General features: G+C 41.8%; 1 protein-coding gene across 2 annotated transcripts; it reads right to left on the bottom strand.

Annotated features, from left to right (window-relative positions):
* Positions 1–8,490: 8,490 nt before the first annotated feature.
* On the bottom strand, positions 8,491–22,774 carry ALDOB (aldolase, fructose-bisphosphate B). Of its 2 annotated transcripts, XM_072727839.1 has the most exons (10): positions 22,520–22,578; positions 22,046–22,086; positions 17,480–17,601; positions 16,469–16,680; positions 15,377–15,431; positions 14,331–14,491; positions 13,444–13,527; positions 12,429–12,603; positions 11,817–12,016; positions 8,491–9,023 (listed from the first exon to the last, which is right to left on the bottom strand). In XM_072727839.1, exons 3-10 carry the CDS (start codon positions 17,589–17,591, stop codon positions 8,928–8,930), a joined length of 1,095 nt encoding a protein of 364 aa, XP_072583940.1. In that variant the 5' UTR covers positions 17,592–17,601; positions 22,046–22,086; positions 22,520–22,578; the 3' UTR covers positions 8,491–8,927. The 2 variants fall into 2 exon arrangements, with proteins under 2 accessions (XP_072583940.1, XP_025869098.1); XM_026013313.2 differs by lacking the exon at positions 22,046–22,086 and having other exon boundaries at positions 22,520–22,774.
* Between the last annotated feature and the right edge of the window lie 1,029 nt (positions 22,775–23,803).

Raw genomic sequence — 23,803 nt, 5'->3', positions numbered from 1 at the left:
AAATATTGTAAGAATTACCAGATGTGACCCAGAGACAGAAAGTGAGCAAATGCTCTTAGAGAAATGGAATCAATAGACTTGCTTGGTGCAGGTTTGTCACGAACCTTCAATTTGTGAAAACATGCAGTATCGGTGGAGCACAATCAGCAAACCACAGTAGAACAAGTTTTGCCTGTAGTGACCTTTTTTAGGATAGTGCAGTTTAAGGTTAAATCCAGGTTTAGTTTCTGAGTGTAGAATTCCAGATTACCAGAACTTTGTAAATTCTACCTAATATTTTGAGCAAAACACCTCCCTTTCTTCTATATTATAGACATTCTGTCACCTCCACACTTTAATTTTCCCTTTGGAATATTTGTCCACATGTGAATATGAAGGTATATGTGTAGAAATTGCACACTTCCCTATTCAAAAGAGGTACTCAGGAGTTAGCATACAGTTAATTTTCAAAACAGGTTTTGTAGTCCAGTGAAAAGTAAAAAAAAATAACTGGAAATATACTTCATGCCTCAATTATCCTGCCCTAAATTTCCCCAGTTTTACCTATTCTACACCAATGATTCTCTGGCCAAGATCTCAACTAATAATGAGGTTCTTAGGCCTGTTCTCAGTATTTTGAAAAACCTAATGTGAAGTATGTTTTCCATACATTACTGTTTGCATGTGCGCTTAAACACGCTTTTTGCCAGAGTTGCATCTGTTTCATGTATGGTTGTATTGCTTAGCTGAAGCTCTGGCTGCTGACCATATTGAAATGTGGAGACATGGTCATATGAGATATTCCCATTAAAATTACATATTTTTTAACATCCTTGGATGTGAATCTAGAGTGAGAGCTCAAAACTCTAGTCACAGTGGAATTTTTTTTTTTTTAAGATTTTATTTATTCATGACAGGCAGAAACGTAGGCAGAGGGAGAAACAGGCTCTCTGATGCAAGGGAGACCGATGTGGGACTTGATCCGGGAACTCCAGGGTCATGCCTCAAGCCGAGGGCAGACACTCAACTGCTGAGCCACCCAGGCATCCCAACAGTGAAATAATTCCTGATTATATGTACATTTCATTGCCTATAAAAAGTGTAGCCAAAAAGATTAACTTTTTGAAAGCAAGGTTACTACAGTGTTCATGGTTACTTTCTAGCAGGGAGGGGCATGAAGAAGAGGGAAGGAGTAAAATCTTTCAAGAGGTGTTGATACTTCAGACTAAAAGGTATTAGGCAAAAAGGCCTGTGTCTGAAGACAGAATTATAAGAAGACCTACTAGCTACAGAGTGAGCCTCCAGTTACATGGTGATGGGAAAGTGGCAGGTGGTTAAGGCTGCCTGTGAAAAAGGGCAGATGAGCATTGCCATCCTAAAAAGATTGGACTTTATGCTGCATAAAATTCTGTGGTAACATTTTCCTTGTATTTAAATTGCATATGTGCGTGCACAAGAGAGAAAGGGGCACATATTTTAAGTGTGCAGTTCTGAATTTCACAATCCTATGTAACTAGCACTCAGCTTAAGAAATGTTACTGGTACACCTGATACTCACCTGGGTACCTTTCCAAAAACTACACACACAGCATATCATGTGGTGCCTTGTTTTAGTTTAAGAGAATATGGAAGTGAATAGGAGGAGAAACTTTTGAGTTCATATACTTGTGAACACCAAGAAATCTCATGCCATCAAATATGAAAACCATAAAAGCCAGTGGTATAATTCAGTCCCAGTCCAAAGACCCAAGAATCAGGAGCACTGATGTCCAAAGACAGTAGAAGATAGGGCAGCCCGGGTGGCTCAGCGGTTTAGCGCCACCTTCAGCCCAGGGTGTGATCCTGGAGACCCGGGATTGAGTCCTGCATCCGGGCTCCCTGCGTGGAACCTGCTTCTCCCTCTGCCTCTCTCATTCTCTGTGTGTGTGTGTGTGTGTCTCTCATGAATAAATATAATTAAAAAAAAAAAAAAAAAGGAAAAGATAGAAGCCCTAGCTTAGGTGGAGAGTAAATTTGCCTTTCCTTTGCCTTTTTGTTCAGTTCATGCCCTCAATGAATTGGTTGATGCTCTCACCAGCAGTGAAGTCGGTCTTTACTCACATTACAGATTCAAATGTACATCTCTTCCAGGAACCCTCAGAGACATAAGACCTAGTATTTTACCAGCATCCCTTAGCCCAGTCAAATTTAAACAAAAAACAATCACGGTAGATAACATTTTAAAACAAGCAGGTAAAAAAAAAAAAAAAAAAAAAAAGTAAAAAAAAAATAATAATAATAAAACAAGCAGGTAAAAGGAGTCTTTGGTGGCCAAAAGAAAAAAATCACTATAATTCTCCATTTCTCTAATTCTAATAAGGCATTTCATTTTCGTCTGTCTTCTTAAAGGAGGATGTCATCAGCAAATCTAGGGGCATGCAAAACATACCCAGTTGAGCATAATATTTGTAGAATAAATTTCAACGTTTTAAAAAATCTAGTTTAAATACTCCAATCATGTTTTTAAAGTACTGTTCCTAATCAGTATTTAATACTTTTCACCTTCCTGCTCTACTTCAAATGTGTTCTGTGGCCTTGGGTATTTGGTGGGGGTAGGTTGATTGATTTCTTTTTAATTAAGGCCATCTCTATAACCAAATTCATGGAAAATAGAAGGATAGGTACATTTACTTTACTGCACAACTAGTACAAGTTCAACTGACAAGTATTTTTAAATACCTGTCAGGTGAGACACCTGGGTGGCTCGGGTTGAGCGTCTGCCTTCGGCTCAAGACATGACCCCGAGGTCTGGAATAGAGTCCCGCATTGAGCTCCTTGCAAGGGGCCTTGCTTCTCCCTCTGCCTATGTCTCTGCCTCTCTCTGTCTCTGTCTCTCATGAATAAAAAATAAAATCTAAAAAAGGTACTATGTTAATACTATATCAGTTGCATAGTTGCTTCAAGGAGTCCTTTATCCTCAAGGGAACTTTGAGAAGTGAATAGTAAGCCATATGTACTCCACAGTGTAAAGAATGGGGGAAAATCACCTAGCATCCCCAAATGCTGTCTTGATACATTTTGCATAAATAAAAGAGCATATCTCTACCTGTGCTACTTCCTTTCCAGTAGCCATGTTCTCAAGAACATACTTCTCATGTTCAATGGCTAAGGGTAAACCACATCACATGACAGTCATTGAGTCCCTGGGACTGAGAAGTATATTCTGACTTCTTTAGCCTATAAAATGCCCAGGGAAAACCAGGGCAGGACAAAGAAAAGTTGGAAGTGGCCGCAACAAGATGTTTGACCTTGAATTTTTTAAGAGGGCAGGATAGGTTTCTCTGACATCTGAGACCTTGGACTACAGCCTAGTCCTGGTTGCTCTGAACTGCCAGAAGAATTAGTCCTCTGTTCAGAAGCTGCTTTGTATTTTACTGTGCTGCTGCCATACTCAAAGGGCTGAGACTGTGCATGTATGTAGCCTCTTTTTGAGAAGTAGATGTAGAAGAATTCTGAATTATTTGTCCCAGTGCTTGCCTGTTGAGTTGCAATACAACAGAGACTTTTTATTAGGATGATAAATAGCAACATTACATGAGAGCTTTTTGTTGTCTTCTCCAGTGTAAAGATCTCATTTCTACTCACCCACCACCACCAAGAGTCCAGGCCCTATACTGGATTTGCTATTCTACACATTTAGTTGCCTCCCAGCTTCCCAACGCTCCCTGTCCTCTACCTTCCAAAAAAATAATTTTCAGTACTATTCTTTTATCACATTATTTCCTGCTCAAAAATTTACAGGTTCCTATTTCTCATTACTTCTTTTTTAAAAAGATTTATTTATTCATGAGAGACACACACACACACACAGAGGCAGACACATAGAGGGAGAAACAGGCTCCCCAAATGGAGCCCAATGTGGGACTTGATCCCAGATCCCGGGATCATGCTCTGAGCCGAAGGCAGATGCCCAACGCTAAGCCACCCAGACATCCCACTTCTCATTACTTCAAGGCAAGACTTTCCATAGTATCCCTGCCCAATTATCTCTTCCCCTTCACTGTGCCACTCCACTTGGCCTAACCGTTCTAATCGAATTTCCAACAGTGTCCTCAATATATATACAATATGTACTCTAGTCAATATACTGTTAATTCCTCTTCACACCCATTCAAGTGACCCTACCTTTCTCTAAGAGTCAACTAACAGGGAAAAAAAACATGATATTTATTCACAACTTATGTATCCAGCACTCCACATAAAATATTTCTAACCTCATAGCAACCCGATTTTACAGATAAGGAAACCGAGGCTCGAGATCCAAGATCATGTAAGTAGCAAAGACTGTATTTCATCCCACTGTCTTTATAAAGCCCCTTTAATCTCAGTACCTCGCCTATATCACTGTAATTTAGCACATTATTATCTACCATTTTGTTTCCTAACTGTATCCTTGCCTTCCTCATCTTAGTGGTCAGGACCATGTAGTATCTTTACATAACCGAGTATACAGTAGGTGTTAAATGAATACTTGTTGGCTGATATTTTTTTAAGATTTTTGTTTTTTATTTATTTTTAAAATTTAAAAAAAAATTTTACGTTTTATTTTATTTTCAAGATTTTATTTATGATAGAGAGAGAGAGAGAAGCAGAGACACAGGCAGAGGGAGAAGCAGGCTCCATACAGGGAGCCCGACGTGGGACTCGATCCCGGGTCTCCAGGATCATGCCCTGGGCTGAAGGCAGCCCTAAACCACTGAGCCACCTGGGCTGCCCATTGTCGACTGATTTTTAAGTGTTTACAGAGATTGATACCCAGCACTGAGTGACCATTTCAGAAGGCTTAGAACAGGGATGCTTGGGTGGCTCAGTGGTTGAGTGCCTTCAGCTCAGCATGTGATCCCCGGGGTCCTGGGACTGAGTCCCACATCAGACTCCCTGCAGAAAGCCTGCTTCTCCCCCCCACCTCTCATGAATAAAGAAATAAAAACTTAAAAAAAAAAAAAAGGCGGCTTAGGACAAGTTGTGTTACAGCCAGAAAAACATATTTATTTGGGTTATGAAAAAAGAGCTATGACTGGCTGTGTTGAGCTTTGCCATTATTCCTGTCTCTTCATTAGTCCTCTCTAGAATATGGGCTTAGGGAATTGGTAGCCACCACATGAACCCTCTGGGCTCTATTAAGCATAGGTAATTCATTTTTACCCTACATGTGAGATAGATACTGTTTAAAGATGGTCCACAATTCTTTATCTGATAGTTTGAGAGTGTATGTGTTTTAGAAATCAAATTTTCAGATTTTAGAGATTAATATAGAGCTTATGCTATATATTGTATAACTCTTTGGAAGGTCTGAGTCAGCACCTAAAATCAGACACATTATCTTCACATTCCATCAAGTAGAATAAATATGACAGCCTCAAGTCAGGTTTTGCCACCAAATAATTTGCTGCAAACTTAGGAGAAAACTTCTCCTTTTGGTTTTCAGAAAACTTTTGGATTTCAGGATTGTGAAAATTCTGATAAGGGATGTGAATCTGTTATTGAGACATATTGACTCATTTAATCTCTCAGTAATTTGCGATGCTGTACTTTTTTTTATTTTGGAGATGAAGAACTGCACATGGCTACTAGGTGGCAGAGCCAGCATTTGAACTTAGAGTCTGATTCCAGAACCGCTGCTTTTCACCACCCCACCTACTCCCTCCCAAGAGGACTTTGCAAGTCTCACCTATTGGTGACGTGACCTTGAACAACTGCCTTAGTGCCCTGGACCCCAGGTTCCTCTGCTATTGCTGCAACAAAATGTGGATGTCAACTGGAGGATTTTACCCCAGGAGAGCTAAATCAGATGGACTTGAAGTCCCATACTGCGTGCCTAAAGCCTGCTCCAAGATTTCTGCAAGGTTCTAGAGGCTTATATTCTCATTGTCGCAGTTGGCTTCAGCTTCGGCTAAACTAATTCACATTATGAATCATTATGAATCATCTCAGTATCTTGTTTTTGAATAGCATGATGTAAACCCATGTGTGAAATTCAGCTCTTCCTCTCAAGCAGACAAATGTCTTTAGACTGCTTGATATTTCTCCCGTCTAAAAAGTGCTTTAGTCACCTCCCCCAAACCATATGACTGTGGCTTCTCCCTGCCTGCTCCCTTTCCCCGTCGTTTCTCATTTCTTCCTTTATCCTTGCTCATTTCCCCGACCTTTCCCTCCTTTCTCTGCTCCTTACTCTTCAGAGCAAAACCAAATTCCTCTTTTTATTCCTTCCAGCATTTAATAATTTGTTGTGACCTTGGCTTTTGATACTTATACCTTCAAGGTATCAATCATCCTCTTCCAGTAAATTTTCTTACACAAAGGAAGTTCTAAGATTTCCTTGCCTTTTGCCTTCCTTTGATGCCCACCCTAAATGCTATCTTCTCCCCCTTCCCAACCCTCAGTCAATGGCATCTGTGTTTCTTGCTTAACTACTAAAGCTTCATTGTGTGGTATGCAAATGTCATACCTATCCTAAAGCTGAAACTTCTTTTAATTACCTTTAGTGCCTAGTACCAAATTTTATTTTTAGTCGGTGTTCAATAACTACTAGAATACATCTGACGGTGTACCAAAAGGTAGGAAGCTGCTAATATATTCACTCAGTGATCATACAATTAATAGAAATTAAAGTCTATAGTCTCATAACACTTGTCTTCATATTATCCTGAATGGAGTAAAGTACTGGGGTTGAGATTTCAAAGATAACTATAGTGCCTTAGTTGGGAAAATATATCAGATGATAGCTAGGAAAGTGCATTATATAATCCTCATCCCCAGTGAAATGTAATTCAGTCTGGATCAAAATAAATAACTTGGCCTTGATTATAGATTCTCACTAAACCTATAAGTGAGAATCTAGGAGGTTTCTTTACAACATAGGATCAGTGATGCTGCATAAGCTCTAGATAAAAATTTTCTGGCAGAAGAGTTTTGTCACACCAGGTATTACCAGCTTTAGGACAACTTCACACATGGGAGGAGCTCAACTATTTGCTGAGTGAATGAATGAATGAGTGAATGAATGCAATAAGAAATGTAGAAGACTGAGGTGCCTCAGTGCCCCAGTCAGTTAAGCATCTCTTTTTGGGCTCAGGTCATGATCTCAGGGTTGTGAGCCCCACATTGGGCTCTGTGCTCAGTGCAGGGTCGGCTTGTCCCTCTCTTTCTCTACTCCTCCCCCAACTCTCTCTCTCTCTCTCTCTCTCACACACACACACACACATACACACACTCTAATAAATAATTAAAAAAAAAAAAAAGGAAATGTAGTAGAAGACCTACAACACTGGTGGCAGAGATTTTGAATGCTGCCTATTGCCTTTTCCCTACCTTCCTCCCTGGCCATGTGTCCATTATAGGAGAAAAAGACCTGAATTCTAATCTCGGCTCTAAGCCCCTAAACCCCTATAAGTGTGACTGTCAGCAAGTGGTTTAACTGCTCCAGGCTTAGTTTTATCATCCTAAATGTAAAAATATTCCCTGTGCTGCACTCCCAGGTCTCTCTCCTCAGACAAAGTCCCTTTGGACTAATTCTGTCTTTATTTCTCTAAATGTTATGTGTATGCCTCTAGTTCTTAATTTATCTACTCTAAGCAATGTCATTTATCTTTTCACTCTTCAAGACAAGGAATTTAGTTTACTACTTTCTTCTATATTTAACTATATGTGTGAATATTTTAATGATTTATACCCAATTCCTTTAATAGACTTAAAGCACCATTTCTTTTTTTTAGCATTATTTCCTAATCCATCAATTTTAAGTAGTATCCTGACTCCCTGCTCAGTGAATTAATGTTCCCTTCATTTCTTTCCATTTCTCCTCCTTTCATTTTCTAGCTTCTGTCAGATAAATCATTAGTTTTTTCACCAAAATCATCATTTTTATATTGTACAAAATTATAATGTTTGAATTCTCTTTTGTACCTATGGTTGTCTTTAATGCTTTTTCTGTAGATCAATTCTGAAAATGGAAAGCCCATAAAGTATAATTATGTAAACAGTATTTACTGCAAAATGAAGCAGTGTGCATAGATGTGCAGAGGGAGTGTAGTGTGTCACCAAATCTGGGCCACTTCAAAAGGAATGCTGCAGGCATCAAAGCCACAGTGATTCTCCCATTACATTCTGCATGTTGCTTGAAATCATTTTACATTTTGGTTTGCTTCATATTATGAAGGGCTTTCATTTTAAAATATCCTCAGGCTTGAATTTAGCATGGTAGTTCTCAAACTTGGCAATACTTTGGAATCACCAAAGAAGCTGTTAAGAAACCCTGATACTTAGAGGATCCCACATCCAAAGTTTCTGATTTAATTAGGCTGGAGTGTGGCCTGAGCATCTGAGTTTTCACATTTTTGGCAGATTATTCCAGTGACGAGCCCAAGTTGAGAACCCTGACCATTACTGTCAGTCATTTCTAGTGGAATCAAAGGTATTAAAATATACTGAACCCTTTGGAAGCAAGAACAGAAAGTGAAACCTGATACCAGCTGAAGGCTTCTAGAACATTTTATTTCTTTGTTGGTTGCAGTTGCCTCCTTCATAACCTACCACTGCTAAGATTGTTGAATAAGACACACTTTTCCACACTCAGCTTCTGAGGTGTTATATCTGGTGGTTGTTATTCGAATGGCAAGCTGGCTTTATTTTCAAGTCTATTCTTTTCTTAGGTGGATACTCTTGGGGCCTGGGAAGCTGAAGCTGTCACAAGGAAATTGCATGACATTTCATCAGATCTGCAATATCCGCGCCTTAGTTTTCAAGAACGGATTTTTTTCGCTGTGTCTAACAATTTAACAGGTATTGTGTTTCCAACAGTCCCAGTCTGATCTTGTCTCATTTCCAGGGTCAGTAGAAAAGTTGTTCTCTTTCAGCCCTCCGATCAAGGCACCTAGAGGAGCTGGAGGCAGGCTGGTGGGCCTGGGGCTCTAATAGGTGTAGCAGGCGGTGAAGAGGGACTGAGTGGAAGTAGCACCAGAAGAGCCTGTGTGAACATACTGTCCTTTGGCTGCCTGGCAGTTAGCCTAAAAAACAAGCAGGAGAGACGATGTGAGGTTAGAGCAAACGCAACCCTCTATTTGACCCTCTGTCTTTCATTTAAAACCAGCTCCACCTGCATCTGGATTTCTTTCTCCTTACAGTGATTTTGCTAAATACTGGTGTTAATAGCATTCCTTGCCTTCTAGAATACACTATCTCCTTTTTTATCCCAGTTTTCTGAGCATTATCTCAGGCAAGCTGAAGTTAGTGTCCATTACTGAGTAAGTTTCTTTGTGGGATGCCTGAGTGGCTCAGCAGTTGAACCCCTGTCTTCAGCTCAGGGTGTGATCCCGGATTCCCAGGTTAGAGTCCCACATCAGGCTCCTTGTGTGGAGCCTGCTTCTCCTTCTGCCTGTGTCCCTGCCTCTCTCTGTGTCTCTCACGAATAAACAAACAAACAAACAAATAAATAAAAATTAAAAAAAAAAAAGAAAGTTTCTTTGTAGTACCAACAACATTGCAACAACAGTATTAGAAACTGAAGTTAAGAAACCTCACTGATATAGTGTTAAGGGAATGGGTATTTCAAACTGAACAGTGGAGAAGCTTGGAATGGCTGTGGAAGCAGTTTGCTAGGAAATGGACCAGATGTTATACCAAAGGATCAGGCAAGGTGCAGCCAGAGGTATAACACAGCAGATTTTAAAAATTCTTTTAAAAAAATTTCTATATTTGCCCATAAGAATACTTTTGTGCTATCATTTGATTCCTTGTGTAAAATCCAATTAAAGGGGAGTCCATAATTACAAAATCTGCAATAATCATATTTGAGCACCACTCAACAGTACCATGTCTTCAAGTCCCTGTTGCTATTATTTTGCTGTCTCTGGGACTTATTTCTACATCTACAGTGATTTTTAAGGCATGTTGCATGGACCTAAGCACTTCTTGGAAATGGAAATCCTCTGGTTTGACCCCAGGCCTTCTCAATCAGAAACTCAGTTGAGGGGGTCCAACAGTCTGTGTTTTCACTTGCCATCCAGGTGATTTGGATGCATACTCGAGCTTGAGGACCACCATCCTAAATGAGCTCAGCTTCCCTTCTTTAGTGTGGATGGCCCTTCGCTACCATTACCTTCACAATCCCTCCATCATAGTAGCCAAATCTCCCTGCTTCGTCAGCCACGCACCAGCGCAGCCACACCCAGCTCTCCATCCTAACAAAGTAAAGCACTACCTCTAAAATTTCACACCTCTTTTATGCCCCTGAGACATCTTCTAAGCTTCTCTGGGGTCTGCCTTCCCTTTAGTGCCTCATCACCAAACTTCTGGCTACACTTCATTCCTCTCCCAGCCTCCTCTGTGATCACCAAGTAGATTATGGCTATTGCTCAAATTCAGTACTCTTCTGTCTCCCTATTAAAATTTACCCTGCTATTTCCCATTTAGATTGCTCTAGATCTTCCTGCCGGATTAAGAGAGATATTAGGAGAATTCAGGATCTAAGTTAATGCACTGCAAACTCACTCTCATTTCAGCAGCACCTTGCCTGATGTGTCGCCATCCTGTTGGTGAGTCTCCTCACAGACTACTTCAGCAGCTGTCCCAACACCTCCCTGCTGTTAAAACTGAAATCTCGGTTCCCTTATCCCCCTCAATAGCCACCCTCGACTGTTATCAACCACTACATCCCTTCACCTCTACAGACCCAATTCCAATCCCATCTTTTTCTTTCCTGTCTCTTCCCTCCTTTCTGAGACCACCTCTGCCACCTGCATTTAATAAATCTTACACATTCCTGTTTCTTTCAACTCCTTGTCCTCTCAGTTATCTCCACTGTCCTCATCTTTAATCTCTCCTCTGGCTCCTTTTGCTTTACATTGAAATGTGCCCAGCTCTCTCCTATTTGGCTAAACTCTAAGCTCCCTGAAGCTAGTATCTGTGTCCTCGTTGTTCACCCCAGTCCTTGGCTCACAGTAGGTATTCATTCAAAAACAAATGGTTACTGATCGAATAAAATCCTTTTTTGTCTTCATTTCTTCTGGTAACCATTCTGGGCATTTTCCTCATAGTCTTCTCGAATGAGCACCTTTCCTCTCCTCTCTATTGAAACTGTGGTGTTGAGGGTCACTCAGGCTCCCAAATGCCAATATCAGCTTTTGCTCAGCCTCTGTTCTGAATCTCTCTATAGTATGCTATTCCTGACCCCCTAGAAACTTGCTTCTATTTGTTCCCAGGATCCTTGGCACATCCTATCTTATTACTGCTGCTTGTCTTACTGGCTTTCTTCTCCATCTTCCTAAAATGAAAAGTGCCCTGGTTCAGTCCTTGGCCCTCTTATCTTCTCTCTCAAGTGTCTCTGTGGAGATTGTCTACTGTTACTGATTGTCTACTGTCATCAACAATACTCCCAGTGTGGATGATTCACAACTCTCCCTAACCCCCACCTTTCCTACTGAACTCGAATGTCTCCTTTTCAAATATCTAGTAGACGATAACATCATGGCCTGGAGAAAGCAATGATTTTCCAGGTAAGAGAGCAAGGCTCCTAGTATCCACTTGATCAAGTATATAAGAAGTAGTAGCATCTTGGGGCACCTGGGTGGCTCAGTTGGGTGAGTGTCCAACTCTTGATTTCAGCTCAGATAGTGATTTCAGGCTTGTGAGATCCAGCCCCACACTGGGCTCTGTGCTGGGCAAGGGAGTTGGCTTAAGATTCTCTCTCTCTTCCTCTGCCCCCTCCCTGCTTGCTCTCATGCTCTCTCTCTCTCTAAAATAAATAAATAAAATCTAAAAAAAATAAAATAAAAATAAAAGAAGAAGAAGTAGCATCTTACCAGGGCCCGTTTCATGAAAGCCTCCTGGGTTGCCTTCTTGTTGGCAGCCTTGCCACCCCAGGCAGCCAGTGCACTGGCCTGCAGAGCCCGTCCATAGGAGAAACTTAGTTTCCAGGGCTTTGGTAGAGGACAAAGGTTGATAGCATTGAGGTTGAGAGTAGCATCCTCTTCACTCATGCCACCAGACAAAAAGCAGATGCCTGCAAGGAGAGAAGCCAATTCCACTCTACTATTCCCAGCTTCTATACCCAGCTTGAGAAAGCAAACCATGAGCCTGTAAGAAATGTAATGCCTCAATCCTTTCTCTACTTGATTTGCATGGAACTGGGTTAGAAAAATTAGTTTGCTTTTGCCAAAGCTAGCTGGGCTGAGGCAAGAAGGGCTTTAATAGATAAGGAAGATGGTGAAGTATTGAGGAAATCAGTGGATGATGTGAATTTGGGAGACTCAGGCTATGTGGTGTTAAGGAATATGAGGGGAAGTGCTGGCCACTTGTGAAATACATGGCTCTGTTTCCTGGATACAAGACTCCTAAGCAAACACAAATGCTGGTGGAACTCCTTCCCAAGATAAGGGCTAAGACCTCAAGTCAGAGAAGAAGGGAAGACTTACCAGGAACAGCTGCAGGAACAGTACGGTGGAGAGCTGTGACAGTGGCCATAGCCACTTGCTCTGGAGTATACTTTTTGGTGCAGGCATGTCCAGCAGTCACCATGTTGGGTTTCAGCAGTGTGCCCTCCAGGTAAACATGATGGTCATTCAGGGCCTTGTAGACAGCAGCTAGGACCTGAGGGACAAGAGGTTCAAAAGGTAAAACCCAGAACTAGCCTGACAGTCAGCTGACCTTGGCACTTTTATGTTGCAGGGACGCAAAACCAAAGAATCCTTGTATGTGGCTTGGCCAAAGTTTCCTAACTAGCCCCTAGTCCTCATTAGGGCAATGCACAGCCAACTTCAAGCCACAATCATTGAGCACAACCAATCTGGCCTATCCCCCCTTCCTCTACTCTAACTACTCACTGCATGGACTAATGGCATGGCTCTGCTTTCTAGATCCCCTCCACTCTTTCCTTCCTATCATTCCCTTTGGTCAGTTGAGTCTGCTTTGATTTAGCTCGTTGGGGACATATAAATTGGCCTCCATTTTCCAACCCCACAGAAGCTAAGGAGTCATAAGAACATACATTTTAGAGATGGAAGCACTTTCAGACCTCATCTCAGTCCAAGTGGAGAAAGTGAAGTCAGGTTACATTGCCAATACGAACAGAGTACCTTCTAATGATATTTTGTCATGTGACTCTCACCTTATTTTTAAATTTCTTTGTTTACATATAATGTAACTGATCCCAAAAGAACACAGGATTTACCCACAGTCCTGCAGCTGAGATTATAGATTGTCAAATACAACTCTTGGTACTGCAAATACTGTGCTTTTTTCCATATGGAGAATACCACTGTGCCAAAAATGTACAAGTTTTGTTACGTACCCCCTTACCTTCTCAATGCTACATCATGATTCCAACTGAAGAATATTTCGTATATAACAACTGATATATGTTAAGTTACAGCTATTACTTAAAAATAAGACATTTCAACTGGAATTGGGACCCTTATATTCAAGACTTACTTTCTCAGTAACATACTGGCAGTGTTCCAAGTCATGGTCTCCATCTGGAATGACCTCTGGCTCCACAATGGGTACCAGCCCATTCTAAAAAGGAAGAAGGAGGAGATAAAGTGCAGCTCTGCTCACTGTGATCCTTTCCTTAAGAAGATATTTGACAGTTGCAATTGGTATAAAATGAAGCCCTTATGGAGAAATGCCATGTGCTGACTTAAAGACAGTGCAAGGAAATTTAATGGGATCTCTAGTGAGTATTTGTAGCTTAGCCAAAAAATAACAGTGAGGTTAAAAAAAAAAAAAAAAGTTCTCCTGGGCAAACTTAGGGCAGTCAAACTTAAATCACTAAGAAAGATGCCCCTTGTATGGGTTAATTAAGGAATTAAGCACTGTTTATAGTTCTAATTGGGAATCTTCAGGTGCCCACAACTCAGGTAACCTCAAAATAACACCCACACAAGCAAATCAGACTTGACTGGGATCCCAGAGACACTTCAACATATGTTGGAAACTAGTGTCAGGTCACCATCTTCCAAGATATTATTTGGATTGGGGCTAAATCAGAGCTATCACTCTCGAGATAGGGATCTAAAGGGATCATGTTTTAGATGTGATGGAGCAGAGGTAAGCAAGTGCCCTGGCTGGACCACTCTTAAGACTCAGCTTATAGAACTTTGGCTGAGGGGAGCCATCGATGGCATTGGCCTTTTGGGCTCATAGCTGACTGGTGGGACCAAATCTTTCCTTACCATGCTTGGCTACAAGAGTGATAGAAAATGCCACCAGGATATAGTAGTGAGATAAGGCTCATGTACTGATAGTAAAATTGGAAAGAGGGGCTCTGAAGAAAGCTCTTTCCTACTGTTTTTAGTCTAAGGGGAAAGGCAGTGCACCTGCTGACAGATGCTGGCATAGCGGGCCAGGGCATTGGCGTTTTCCTGGATGGCAAGGTTGGATGGACATTGGTTGTCAATCCTCAGCACAGCACGCCATTTCCCAAAGTCAGCACCGTCTTTCTTGTACTGAGCACAGCGCTCAGAAAGACCATCGAGCCCTGCAAGTCACAAAAGAGAAAGAGGCTTCTTTGCACCCGTGTTCCTGATCCATGGGGACATTGATAAAGTGAAGGACTCCTTCCTTGCCTTACCTTTCAGTCAGCAGAGCTTAAGGACTGAATACATCCAGGCAGGTAAACATTAATCCCAATACTGAGCTTAACCTGGGGCTTTATACTTCATATGAAGAATAGAGGGAACTAATATTTATTTAGTATTTACTATGCTCTGGGCAGGATTCTAGGCATTTTGCACACCTTATCTCATTTCATTATCATAATAATTCTACTAGTTAATACTATATTCATTATGCAGATGTGAAAACCGGAGGCTTCAAGAGGGTAAGTGACTTTACCAAGTTTGCAAAGCTAATGAGTGACAGAGCTGAGATTCAAATTCTGCTTAACTTAACCTAATGCTGTGGTTCAGACTTGTCCCCCTTGGGCAGTGAAGTACCTTTTAAAATTGTCTAATTAGTAAATGATAGAACCAGGAGTCTAACCCTGGTGGGTGTGATCCCCAAGCTTGGGATCTTTCCTCTCTTCTGTTGCCAGATTTTTCTCTATAAATTATACTCTGGGGTACAAGGTATCTTCTCTGTGCAAAGCACTGTGGTAAGCACTTTATATACGTTGTTTAATTTAATCCGCACAACTATTTTGCAAAGTAGATATTGTCATCCTGCTTTAACTGACTCAGAACATTTACATGAGTAGCCTAAAGTTACACAGTTATTGTAGAGAGGAGCTAGGATTGAAAAGCAGGTGTGTGTGGCTCTAAAACCAGGGTGAAATTCTTATTTTGTTTTCCCTTGCTCATCTCTTTGCTTGTCTTCATTTCTAGCATATAGTAGCATGACTCCTAACAGCAGGTGATATCCTTACCTTGAATGGTGGTTTCTTTGTTGGTTCCTGCAAGGGGAGCACCTCCCTGGTCTAACTGTGAATATAAATAATTAACAAGTGATCAGCAGGGGTCAAGGGTCCCAGGAAAACAAAAGCAGAGCCCCCCCACCCCCTACTACCATTTCTCATCTTTCACATGTTAAGGAGTTGAATTAGGAAGGTGTATTAAAAAAAAAAAAAAAAGGAAGGTGTATTAGTCGGGGTGGGGAGTGGGGTGAGGGTGGGGACACACATAATTCAATCAGAGTGGAAGGGAAATTACCTGGAAGGAACAATATAAAAGTGTTAACACTAAGAGGATGGAACATATGGAAAGCACAGGCCTGGAGCTTGAGAAGTGAAAAGTAATCTGACAGTACCTGGGATGCAGCTTCTATTACATTATTTGTTCAAGAGACATTTAGTGAGCACCTGCACATACGGGGCACTACATTATCCTGGGAAATCAAAAGAATAAAGATGCAGCCCCTACTCTTGGCATAGCAGAAGCTGAGGTCACGAGCCTGATAGGAGGCCAGGCTGGGTTTGAACTGGCTCTGGCTTTGCCTTGCTGTGGGCAAGTTATGCTATGCCTTGTAATTCGGTTTTCTTCCCTTATCTCTAAAATACAGATAGGAACTGAATTGACCTCCAGAGATTACGAGGAGGATTAAATGAGCGCTTGGAAGCACTCAACGGATGCTAGTTTTCACTCCTGACAAGTTCATGAAGTTCTGGAAGACTGAGTTACAACTGAACAGTAAGTGCTTTAATAATAATAGCGATCTTAGACTAAGTAATAATTATGTGGTAGGAACTGTTTTTAAAAACTTAGTCCTTACAAGAGACTTATGATGTAGGCACTGCTATTCCCATTTTAGAAATGAGGAAATGGAGACAGCTGGAGACTAAGTACCTTGTAGAAAACTTGATTGAAAGAAGAAGGTACGGACAGAAAAATCTAGAAGAGGATCTGGTCCTCAGGGGGAGGATGATGATGGAAAGGAGAGTGAACAGCAACTAGGTGATGAGGGTGTTCAGAGTGTTGGCCCTGCCAGGTGACTGTTCCATTCCTAGAATGGAAGTATTCACCTTGATTCCCACCACGATCCCCTTTTCCTTGAGGATGTTCCGGAACAGCTTTCCCTGGCTGTCCTTCTGGTAGAGGGTCTCATGGAAAAGGATCACACCCCCGATGCTCTGGTTGATGGAGTTGTCCACGGTGAAGAGGATTTCTCGGAACTGCCGGCGGTTCTCCTCAGTGTTCTCCACCTTGATCCTCTGCAGGCGGTTTCCCATGGTGCCTAAGGTGGGTGGGCCAAAGACAGCTTAGTGATAAGGCAGGGCTTGATTGCTGGCCTCCTCCACTCTAGTGACCCTCTGCAGGGTGGATGGCAAGACTCTTTTTTAATTCAGAAATTTAGAACTCCTGTCTCGTTTTTTGGCTCCCAGGGGAAAGACCTTGGCTGCTGCCAGGATACTGGGCAGGAACTGTATGGACTGGACATGTCAGGGTCAGGGTGGAAGCCACCATTGGATCCAAGTATGTATGTAAGGCCCTCAGGCTTCCCGAGCCAGGTCCAGCCCTCAATCTGACTAGATGTACATAGAAGGGAGGATGGGATAGGCTCCTGACTTCTCTGGCTTCCATCATTTTATGGGGGGCCATACTGGCCTGCCACAACCTTCCCTTGTGCCGTGCTGGGCTTCTTTCAGCCACAAATCCTTCCCTGTTCCAGACGTAGGTGCTTCCCTGCCCTCCCCTGCCCTTCCTTAGCTGACTTTACACTGACTTCTCATTAGCAGCAGAGGTCTATGTATCTGATCTCATACTGCTTACGAGTTCTTGGCCTTGCTACAGTCTAGATTCGAATGATCCCTGGTGAGGGGCCTTAAAATGGAGGGCTTGAGCCTTTCTCTTGGTTTTTCAGAAATCTGTCTACCGGAACTACAGGACTCAAAATGTCTATGCTTACTGGGTCTTCTGCTCCCACTCCTGCATAACTTTACTGCTCTGAAAGGAAAGAAAATATAATTGTTGTTTTCCTTTGCTAAGTTGTAGAAATAAGAATACGCTTGTTGTATGACGTTACTTGCACTCACCTACAGACTCATCTGCAGCCAGGATCCCCTTCCCATTGGCAACAATGCGCTGGGCAATTTCTGCGAGCTCCTTCTTCTGTTCTGAGGTGAGGGCTGGAAATTGGTGGGCCATGGTGACAGGTCTGGAAAAGAGTGCAGGAGTGTCCTGAAGAAAACTGCAGGTGGCTCAGCCAGATTCATGACCAACACAGCCAAGGTGTACAAACAAACCCTCTAGGCCCCTCTTATACTTTGGCCCACTTCCATAACTGTAGGAACAAATGAGGTCTGGGTTTTTCCCTTTTGAGCTTAAGTAGTTGCAATTAGCCGTAGTAGATGAAGGTGGGATGCCAAATTTCCTGGTCATCCTAAAATAGAATGTCTTCCAGGAGACCTTTGGATTCACTGATCCTGAGACTGAACCAGCTCATTGGTGACCCACTCCAATCTGATAAATAGCCCTCCAGTAACTGACTATCTCTCTGTGGATTTCTGGTGGCTTTGGGTGCTCTGAATGACTTGAGGCCAGGACAGTGAGATTTTTAGCCTCTATGGCCATCTCCCATTTTGTTCTGATAGCCTGTATTATTCTCTGGGTAGCAAACTTGAGAGGAGAAACTGCCATTTGGCCTTGCAGTTAACCTCCTTTCAGTTCTGGGACATAGATATTATGGTGTGTAAGGCTCTTTTTTCTTATATTCAATGACCTATGACAGCATTTGGGATAGATGGGGAAGATTTTCCCTAAGTGCCTCTGGGCTAGAAGTTCCCATGGACTCTAGGGATGTCAAAGTCATATGGTGATTCCTGCCCCAGTAATTCTCAGCTTCACTGCTCTAGCAAGGAGAAGCTCTGGTTTGAAGATCCCCTATCCAAGCAACCTCCTCAGCAGTGGTCCTCTGAAGGGGATCATTGTCCCTGCTTGGCTGCCACTTTGGGCTAGTCTTGAAAATGCAAGCTCATAGGACTCTCATGTTGGATGCTAGAAAGAGTAATTTTGCATGTGTTGGACTATCAAAGAAAAAAAGTTGGTAGTAAAGATTATCTCGAGTGGCTTCCTATCTAATTCTATGACCTCCTCCTTTCCCTGGTCTCCTTCCTCTCATATACTCATCCATAGGGTAGGTATCCCATGACTACTTTCTACTTTCTATAAGTCTAGGGACACCTCAGTTCTCATTTGGTCCACTCAGCAATGAGGTGACCAGGGCAACTAGTATCTTCTCTTCATTAATTAATGGACAAGCAAGCTAAGACTCAAAGTAGTTAATTGATTTGTCCAAGGTCTCAGCTAGGTTGAGGCAGAGCTCGCCACCCAGTCCTGCCCTCCATGGTAAATCAATTCCTTCACGTTTCCTCATCCCTTCAAGGCAGGCTTGATATAGAAGTGGATGACTACTGAACTAGTTCATGAGAAGGTATCACTGATATCACTGATGCCACTCTCACATCAACAAGGGTTCTCATCTTAACCCAAAAGAGTGCAACCACAGTGCTGTCACTGGGGACAGGACAGGCTAGTGGGCCATGATCTCTAGAAAAGATATTCTTCCAAAGCCCCTCCCCTTTAGCCACCTGAAGGTAGAGTTTCCTCTTGTTTATATATTAGTTCCTAGCATTGTAGTCAGGGATTACTACCTGTAAACCTGGCCACTAAATCTTTTTTTTTTATTAAGATTTTATTTATTTATTCATGAGACACACACACACACACAGAGAGAGAGGCAGAGACACAGGCAGAGGGAGAAGCAGGCTCCATGCAGGAAGCCTGACATGGGACTTGATCCCGGGTCTCCAGGATCACGCCCTGGGCCGAGGGCAGGCGCTAAACCGCTGAGCCACCTAGGGTTCCCTGGCCACTAGATCTTTATGCAGATAAAAGCCAACCTGAAGTTGGTGACCTTCAGAGTCCAAAATGCAACTTTTCTCTCTCAGGTTAAGTAACTGCATAAAGGAATTCACAACTAAGGAACAAAGATGTTTCCTTAATGAAACAAAAGGAAAACATAGCCCAATAATAGCAAGTTACCATTAATGCTAATTGCTCTGCTAATTGCTTTACCTGTATCATATAATTCATTCCTTATTATAATCTCAAAAGGCAGCTGGGCTTCCCCCACTGCTACCATACAATAGATAAGGAAAGAACATGAGGGAGTTGAATTGTTTGTGCAAGGACATTAACTAATAAGGTACAGAGTTGGGATAAGTGACAGTACTCCCCTCTTGCAAGGAAAGAGTGAGCCTGGTGAAAGGAATTGGCCTGTGGGTGACTCTAAGGCAACTCTTGATAACAGCCCCGGAGTATTTGTTGATGACACCCCCAGAGTACCCAAAATCTGTAGGCTGCAGCTCCTCATCTATACACTACAGACCTCATCAATTCACGAATATCTTACACATTCACGTAGGTTTTACTATCAGATCAGACAGACCAGGGTTCAAGGACTAGCTCTGCTTCCTTCTCACCACAGGAACCAGGTGCAAGTCAGTAATTTCTCTGAGTCTTAGTTTACTGTGGGATAAGTGGTGTGAATATCTGCTCTGGTTGTCTCATTGCTAAGTGGATCTATTGGGACCTGTGAGCACCTTACTCATCATCGTTACTCAAAATATATTTGTTGAGTTAACTGCATGATAAAATAAAGGTGTTTTATAATGCATTATGAAAATGTTGAGTATGACTATTTCTCTCTTTAAAAAAATTTTTTTAAATAATTACCTGAGATTCCATGTTTCTATTTACTACCAAGCTATTTTTTTTCAGTCTAAGTGTGCTGACTCAACCAGAAAAAAACAGAGAAAAGGTCAAATGGAACCAATACTGTTTCTGGGAAGTTAAACTTCTACAGAGGGACTAAAGGTCTATTCTATATCAGCAGAAATGTTGCCCCTCTGTTAATCATAAAACAGGGTCACAGACCAATGTTCGTCCCCAGGAGACAGGCGGCCAGCTGGGAGTGGGTAACCATAGAGAATGATTTCTGTGCTCCTAACGTCTGCTCACTGAAGTCTCGAGCCAATCTGTTTTTCAAGTATGATGGGAAGTTGTTCACATTATATTATTAAGTAAAAAAAAGGAGAAAAAGCAAATTTCAGAGACATATGTAATATATAATACCACTCTTTCTTAATTAAAAAATAATAGTATAACACATACTGTTTGTGGATCTAGGTAAGGAGAATAACCACCCTGGGGTTACCTGTGGGATGGAATGACTCTCACATTTTACTTTATAATTTTTTTGTAATATTTGATTTCTCAATGAATAGGTTTATATATGACATTTTTATTACACATAATATATTAACAGGTGACACATATACAAATCTGGGAGGAGGTTGTGAATATGAAAATACGAGAATAGAAGGTAATTGCTGAAAAACAGAGCTGCAAATGACCTCAGGGATATCTATATTAACACTGCCAACTTTAAAGACAGGGAAACTGAGGTTCAGAAAGAATGTGTCTGATGCCCCTTCTAAATTGTGACGCTCTAGGATTATAAACCACATCCTACTGGCTTATGACTTGGAATCCTTTTTCTGATCTTTTTCAGCAAAATAGCACATGAAATCTGTAGTATGTTTCTTTCTACCTTCCTTCAAGAGGTTCTGTGAAAAGATAACGATTTGTAAAATATGAATATTTAACTCCTGGAGAAATATGAAGAAGTAGAGTCCATTCACTTCTCCAATGTGTAAGGCAGATGGGTTTTCAAGAGGACATGAGGGGTTTATGAGGGGTTCAGTCATTGAAAGCCTATGATCTCCAGGCACAGTGAGCAAGATTTTTATATACAGATGTGTGAAGAAGCCCACGGCTTCATCACCCACCCCAATGTCACAGTGACAAGTGCAGTGAAATGCCTTAATGACGGCCTGGTGCCTTTGAACACACATGGGGTAACTCAAAAAGACAGCTGAATGTTGCCATTTCTTCTAAACAGACACCTAAGTCAAAGGCACTTCTATGTTTACAGCAATTACACTGCATTCAAAACCTCAGGCTCTAGCTAGGCCTGGGTGGTCCCCAAATGTGCCATGGCCAAATGGCAGCTGAGCTCGAGCCCCTGCTGGATCCCAGTTGGCCAATGGAGCCCTAGATAACTATTTAGAGAGGTTTATTTTAAAAGGTAACAAAGGGCAGCCCCAGTGGCTCATCGGTTTAGCGCCACCTTCAGCCCAGGGTGGGATCCTGGAGACCTGGGATGGAGTCCCACATCAGGTTCCCTGCATGGAGCCTGCTTCTCCCTCTGCCTGTGTCTCTCTCTGCCTCTCTCTCTCTGTGTGTGTGTGTGTCTCTCATGAATAAATAAATAAAATCTTAAAAAAATAAAAGATAACATATTCTTACAACATGTCTATTTTTGAGATAGTAGAGCAAATGTCCCAAAGTACATCAGCAGCTTTTGATCCCAAATAACGTTAAGCTGTAGGACCTTCAAAGTAGGAAATGTTATAGGAAGGATCAAACAAGTGAAAGTCTGACAATTCATAAGCAAGTGACGGTGGTGCTGTGTGGCGATTTCAAGGCTGTTCCATGTTCTCATTTGAGCAGTGGCGGAAGGCAAGGGCAACACATACCAGGAGTTCATTCCTGTGACAAAGAAGCTTCAGTGCCAGCACTAGTGGTTGTAGGGAGAAAATAAAGAAAGCGATGTAAGATGATAGGTCTGTAAATAAATCACTACAATAAGCAGTTGTTTTTGGGAGAGCAGAAATGAGCGGGAATCTCAAGAAATGACTAGAACCTAACCAATTAAGTGTATTCAAGTTGTTTCTCCCAGGCCGAAGACAGAAGAGCCTTCATAAAGGTAACCTTGAGAACTAGCGAATGTCTTGAACATTTTGCCTCCACTCAAAGTGTCAGCAAAGGTGTGGATGAGCATTTATACTTAGGGAGAAAAATGATCATTTCAGCACAACATCCCATTTTCGGCCACTATCAAGTTTCTCCTGAAAATTAAAACAGACTTCATCCTCTACATGCATAATGCCATCATCAACCTCTCACTCCCAGGTGCAGTCCAGGTAGATGAAGGAAGTTCTTTTACTTACAGTTAGGGAGAGGAGACTCCTCTTAGGTGAAGGTGTGGATGAGGCAGCAGCTGCCAAATAGGACGAACCTTTGGGAGCACACAGTTTTTATAGACCTTCTGTCAAAGTTTGTTTGTTGGTTTTTTCTTTTTTTTTTTCTAACTTTCATCCTCCCCTTCCCACCTTGGCCTGATAGGGAGGTGTTTTTCCAATGCCCGATTGGCTCATAAACAGCCAATCCTGATCGTGCTCACACACTCACTGAGCTCACAGAATGTTAAAGCTACAGGGATATCTACAGACCCTGTAGTTCTTAATCCAGATGGTTCATTTTTCAGGTGAGGAAATAGGCACAGAGGATTAGGGGATTCCTCTAAGTCACACGGCTAATAAATGACAGCTCTAGAGCCACCTGCAGAAATTGGGAAGAATGTCACCTTAGCTCTGGCACTTACTAAACACCTGACTTTGGTCAAGGTTTTTTGCTTGTTTTTTTCTTTCTTTTATTTCTCTGAGCCTTAATATCCTCCTCTGGAAACTGGGATCTCAGCTTCACAAGAGCATTAAATGAGTTTGTAGAATGCCTGCACACAGTAGGTGTCTGAGATCCTTTTTCTTCCCCCCAAACCAAGCTGGGCTCCCTGATGTTTTTAATGCAAGAATATACTGTATTCACTCCATTCTCAATCTCTCTCACCCTTTATGCATTTATTTTTAATCTTGGTAAAAACTAGAATAAAACTCAAAGTGATTGGTGTAAGCCCTCCCTCAGCTTCCTTAGATATGGCACTGTCTGGATATGGGCTCATTTTGCAGGATTTTTTTCTTGGGCATTAAACCAAAATCTAATTCAAGAGAAGGCAAATAAAATTTTCTTCCTGAGGGCAAATAAAAGTTATGAGGAAATATAAAAATAATGGAATGATCATGATCACAGGAAAGCATAAAATTCACAGGAATGTATTTCTTTGGAACAACTCATAAAATGGGAGGGGAAAACCCCCTAAAAACCAAAGTGCTCGATGGTATAGGCTGTGACACTCTAATAAGTAAACTGCCAATGAAATGAAGGAAAAAGAAGCAAAGAACTAAATTGTCTTAATAGAGTTTAGGTTCAGTCAGCTTCTAAAAGTGGGAGAGCATTAGACATTGAATATGATTATTAAAGGAAATGGAAATGTTTGAAACACAAAAGTGAGGCTCGTTTGGTTATGGAAATTTTGGCCAAGGCTTATCCTAAGGAGAGCAAAGGGCCAAGCCAGGTAAAGGTTATCAGCATTCTTGACTCCACATGCCACCTGAAGT

Source organism: Vulpes vulpes, chromosome 12 (assembly GCF_048418805.1).
Source record: "Vulpes vulpes isolate BD-2025 chromosome 12, VulVul3, whole genome shotgun sequence".
NCBI lineage: Eukaryota > Metazoa > Chordata > Mammalia > Carnivora > Canidae > Vulpes > Vulpes vulpes.
Note: the sequence above shows the minus strand (reverse complement) of the source record. Positions and strands in the feature narration are given on the sequence as shown.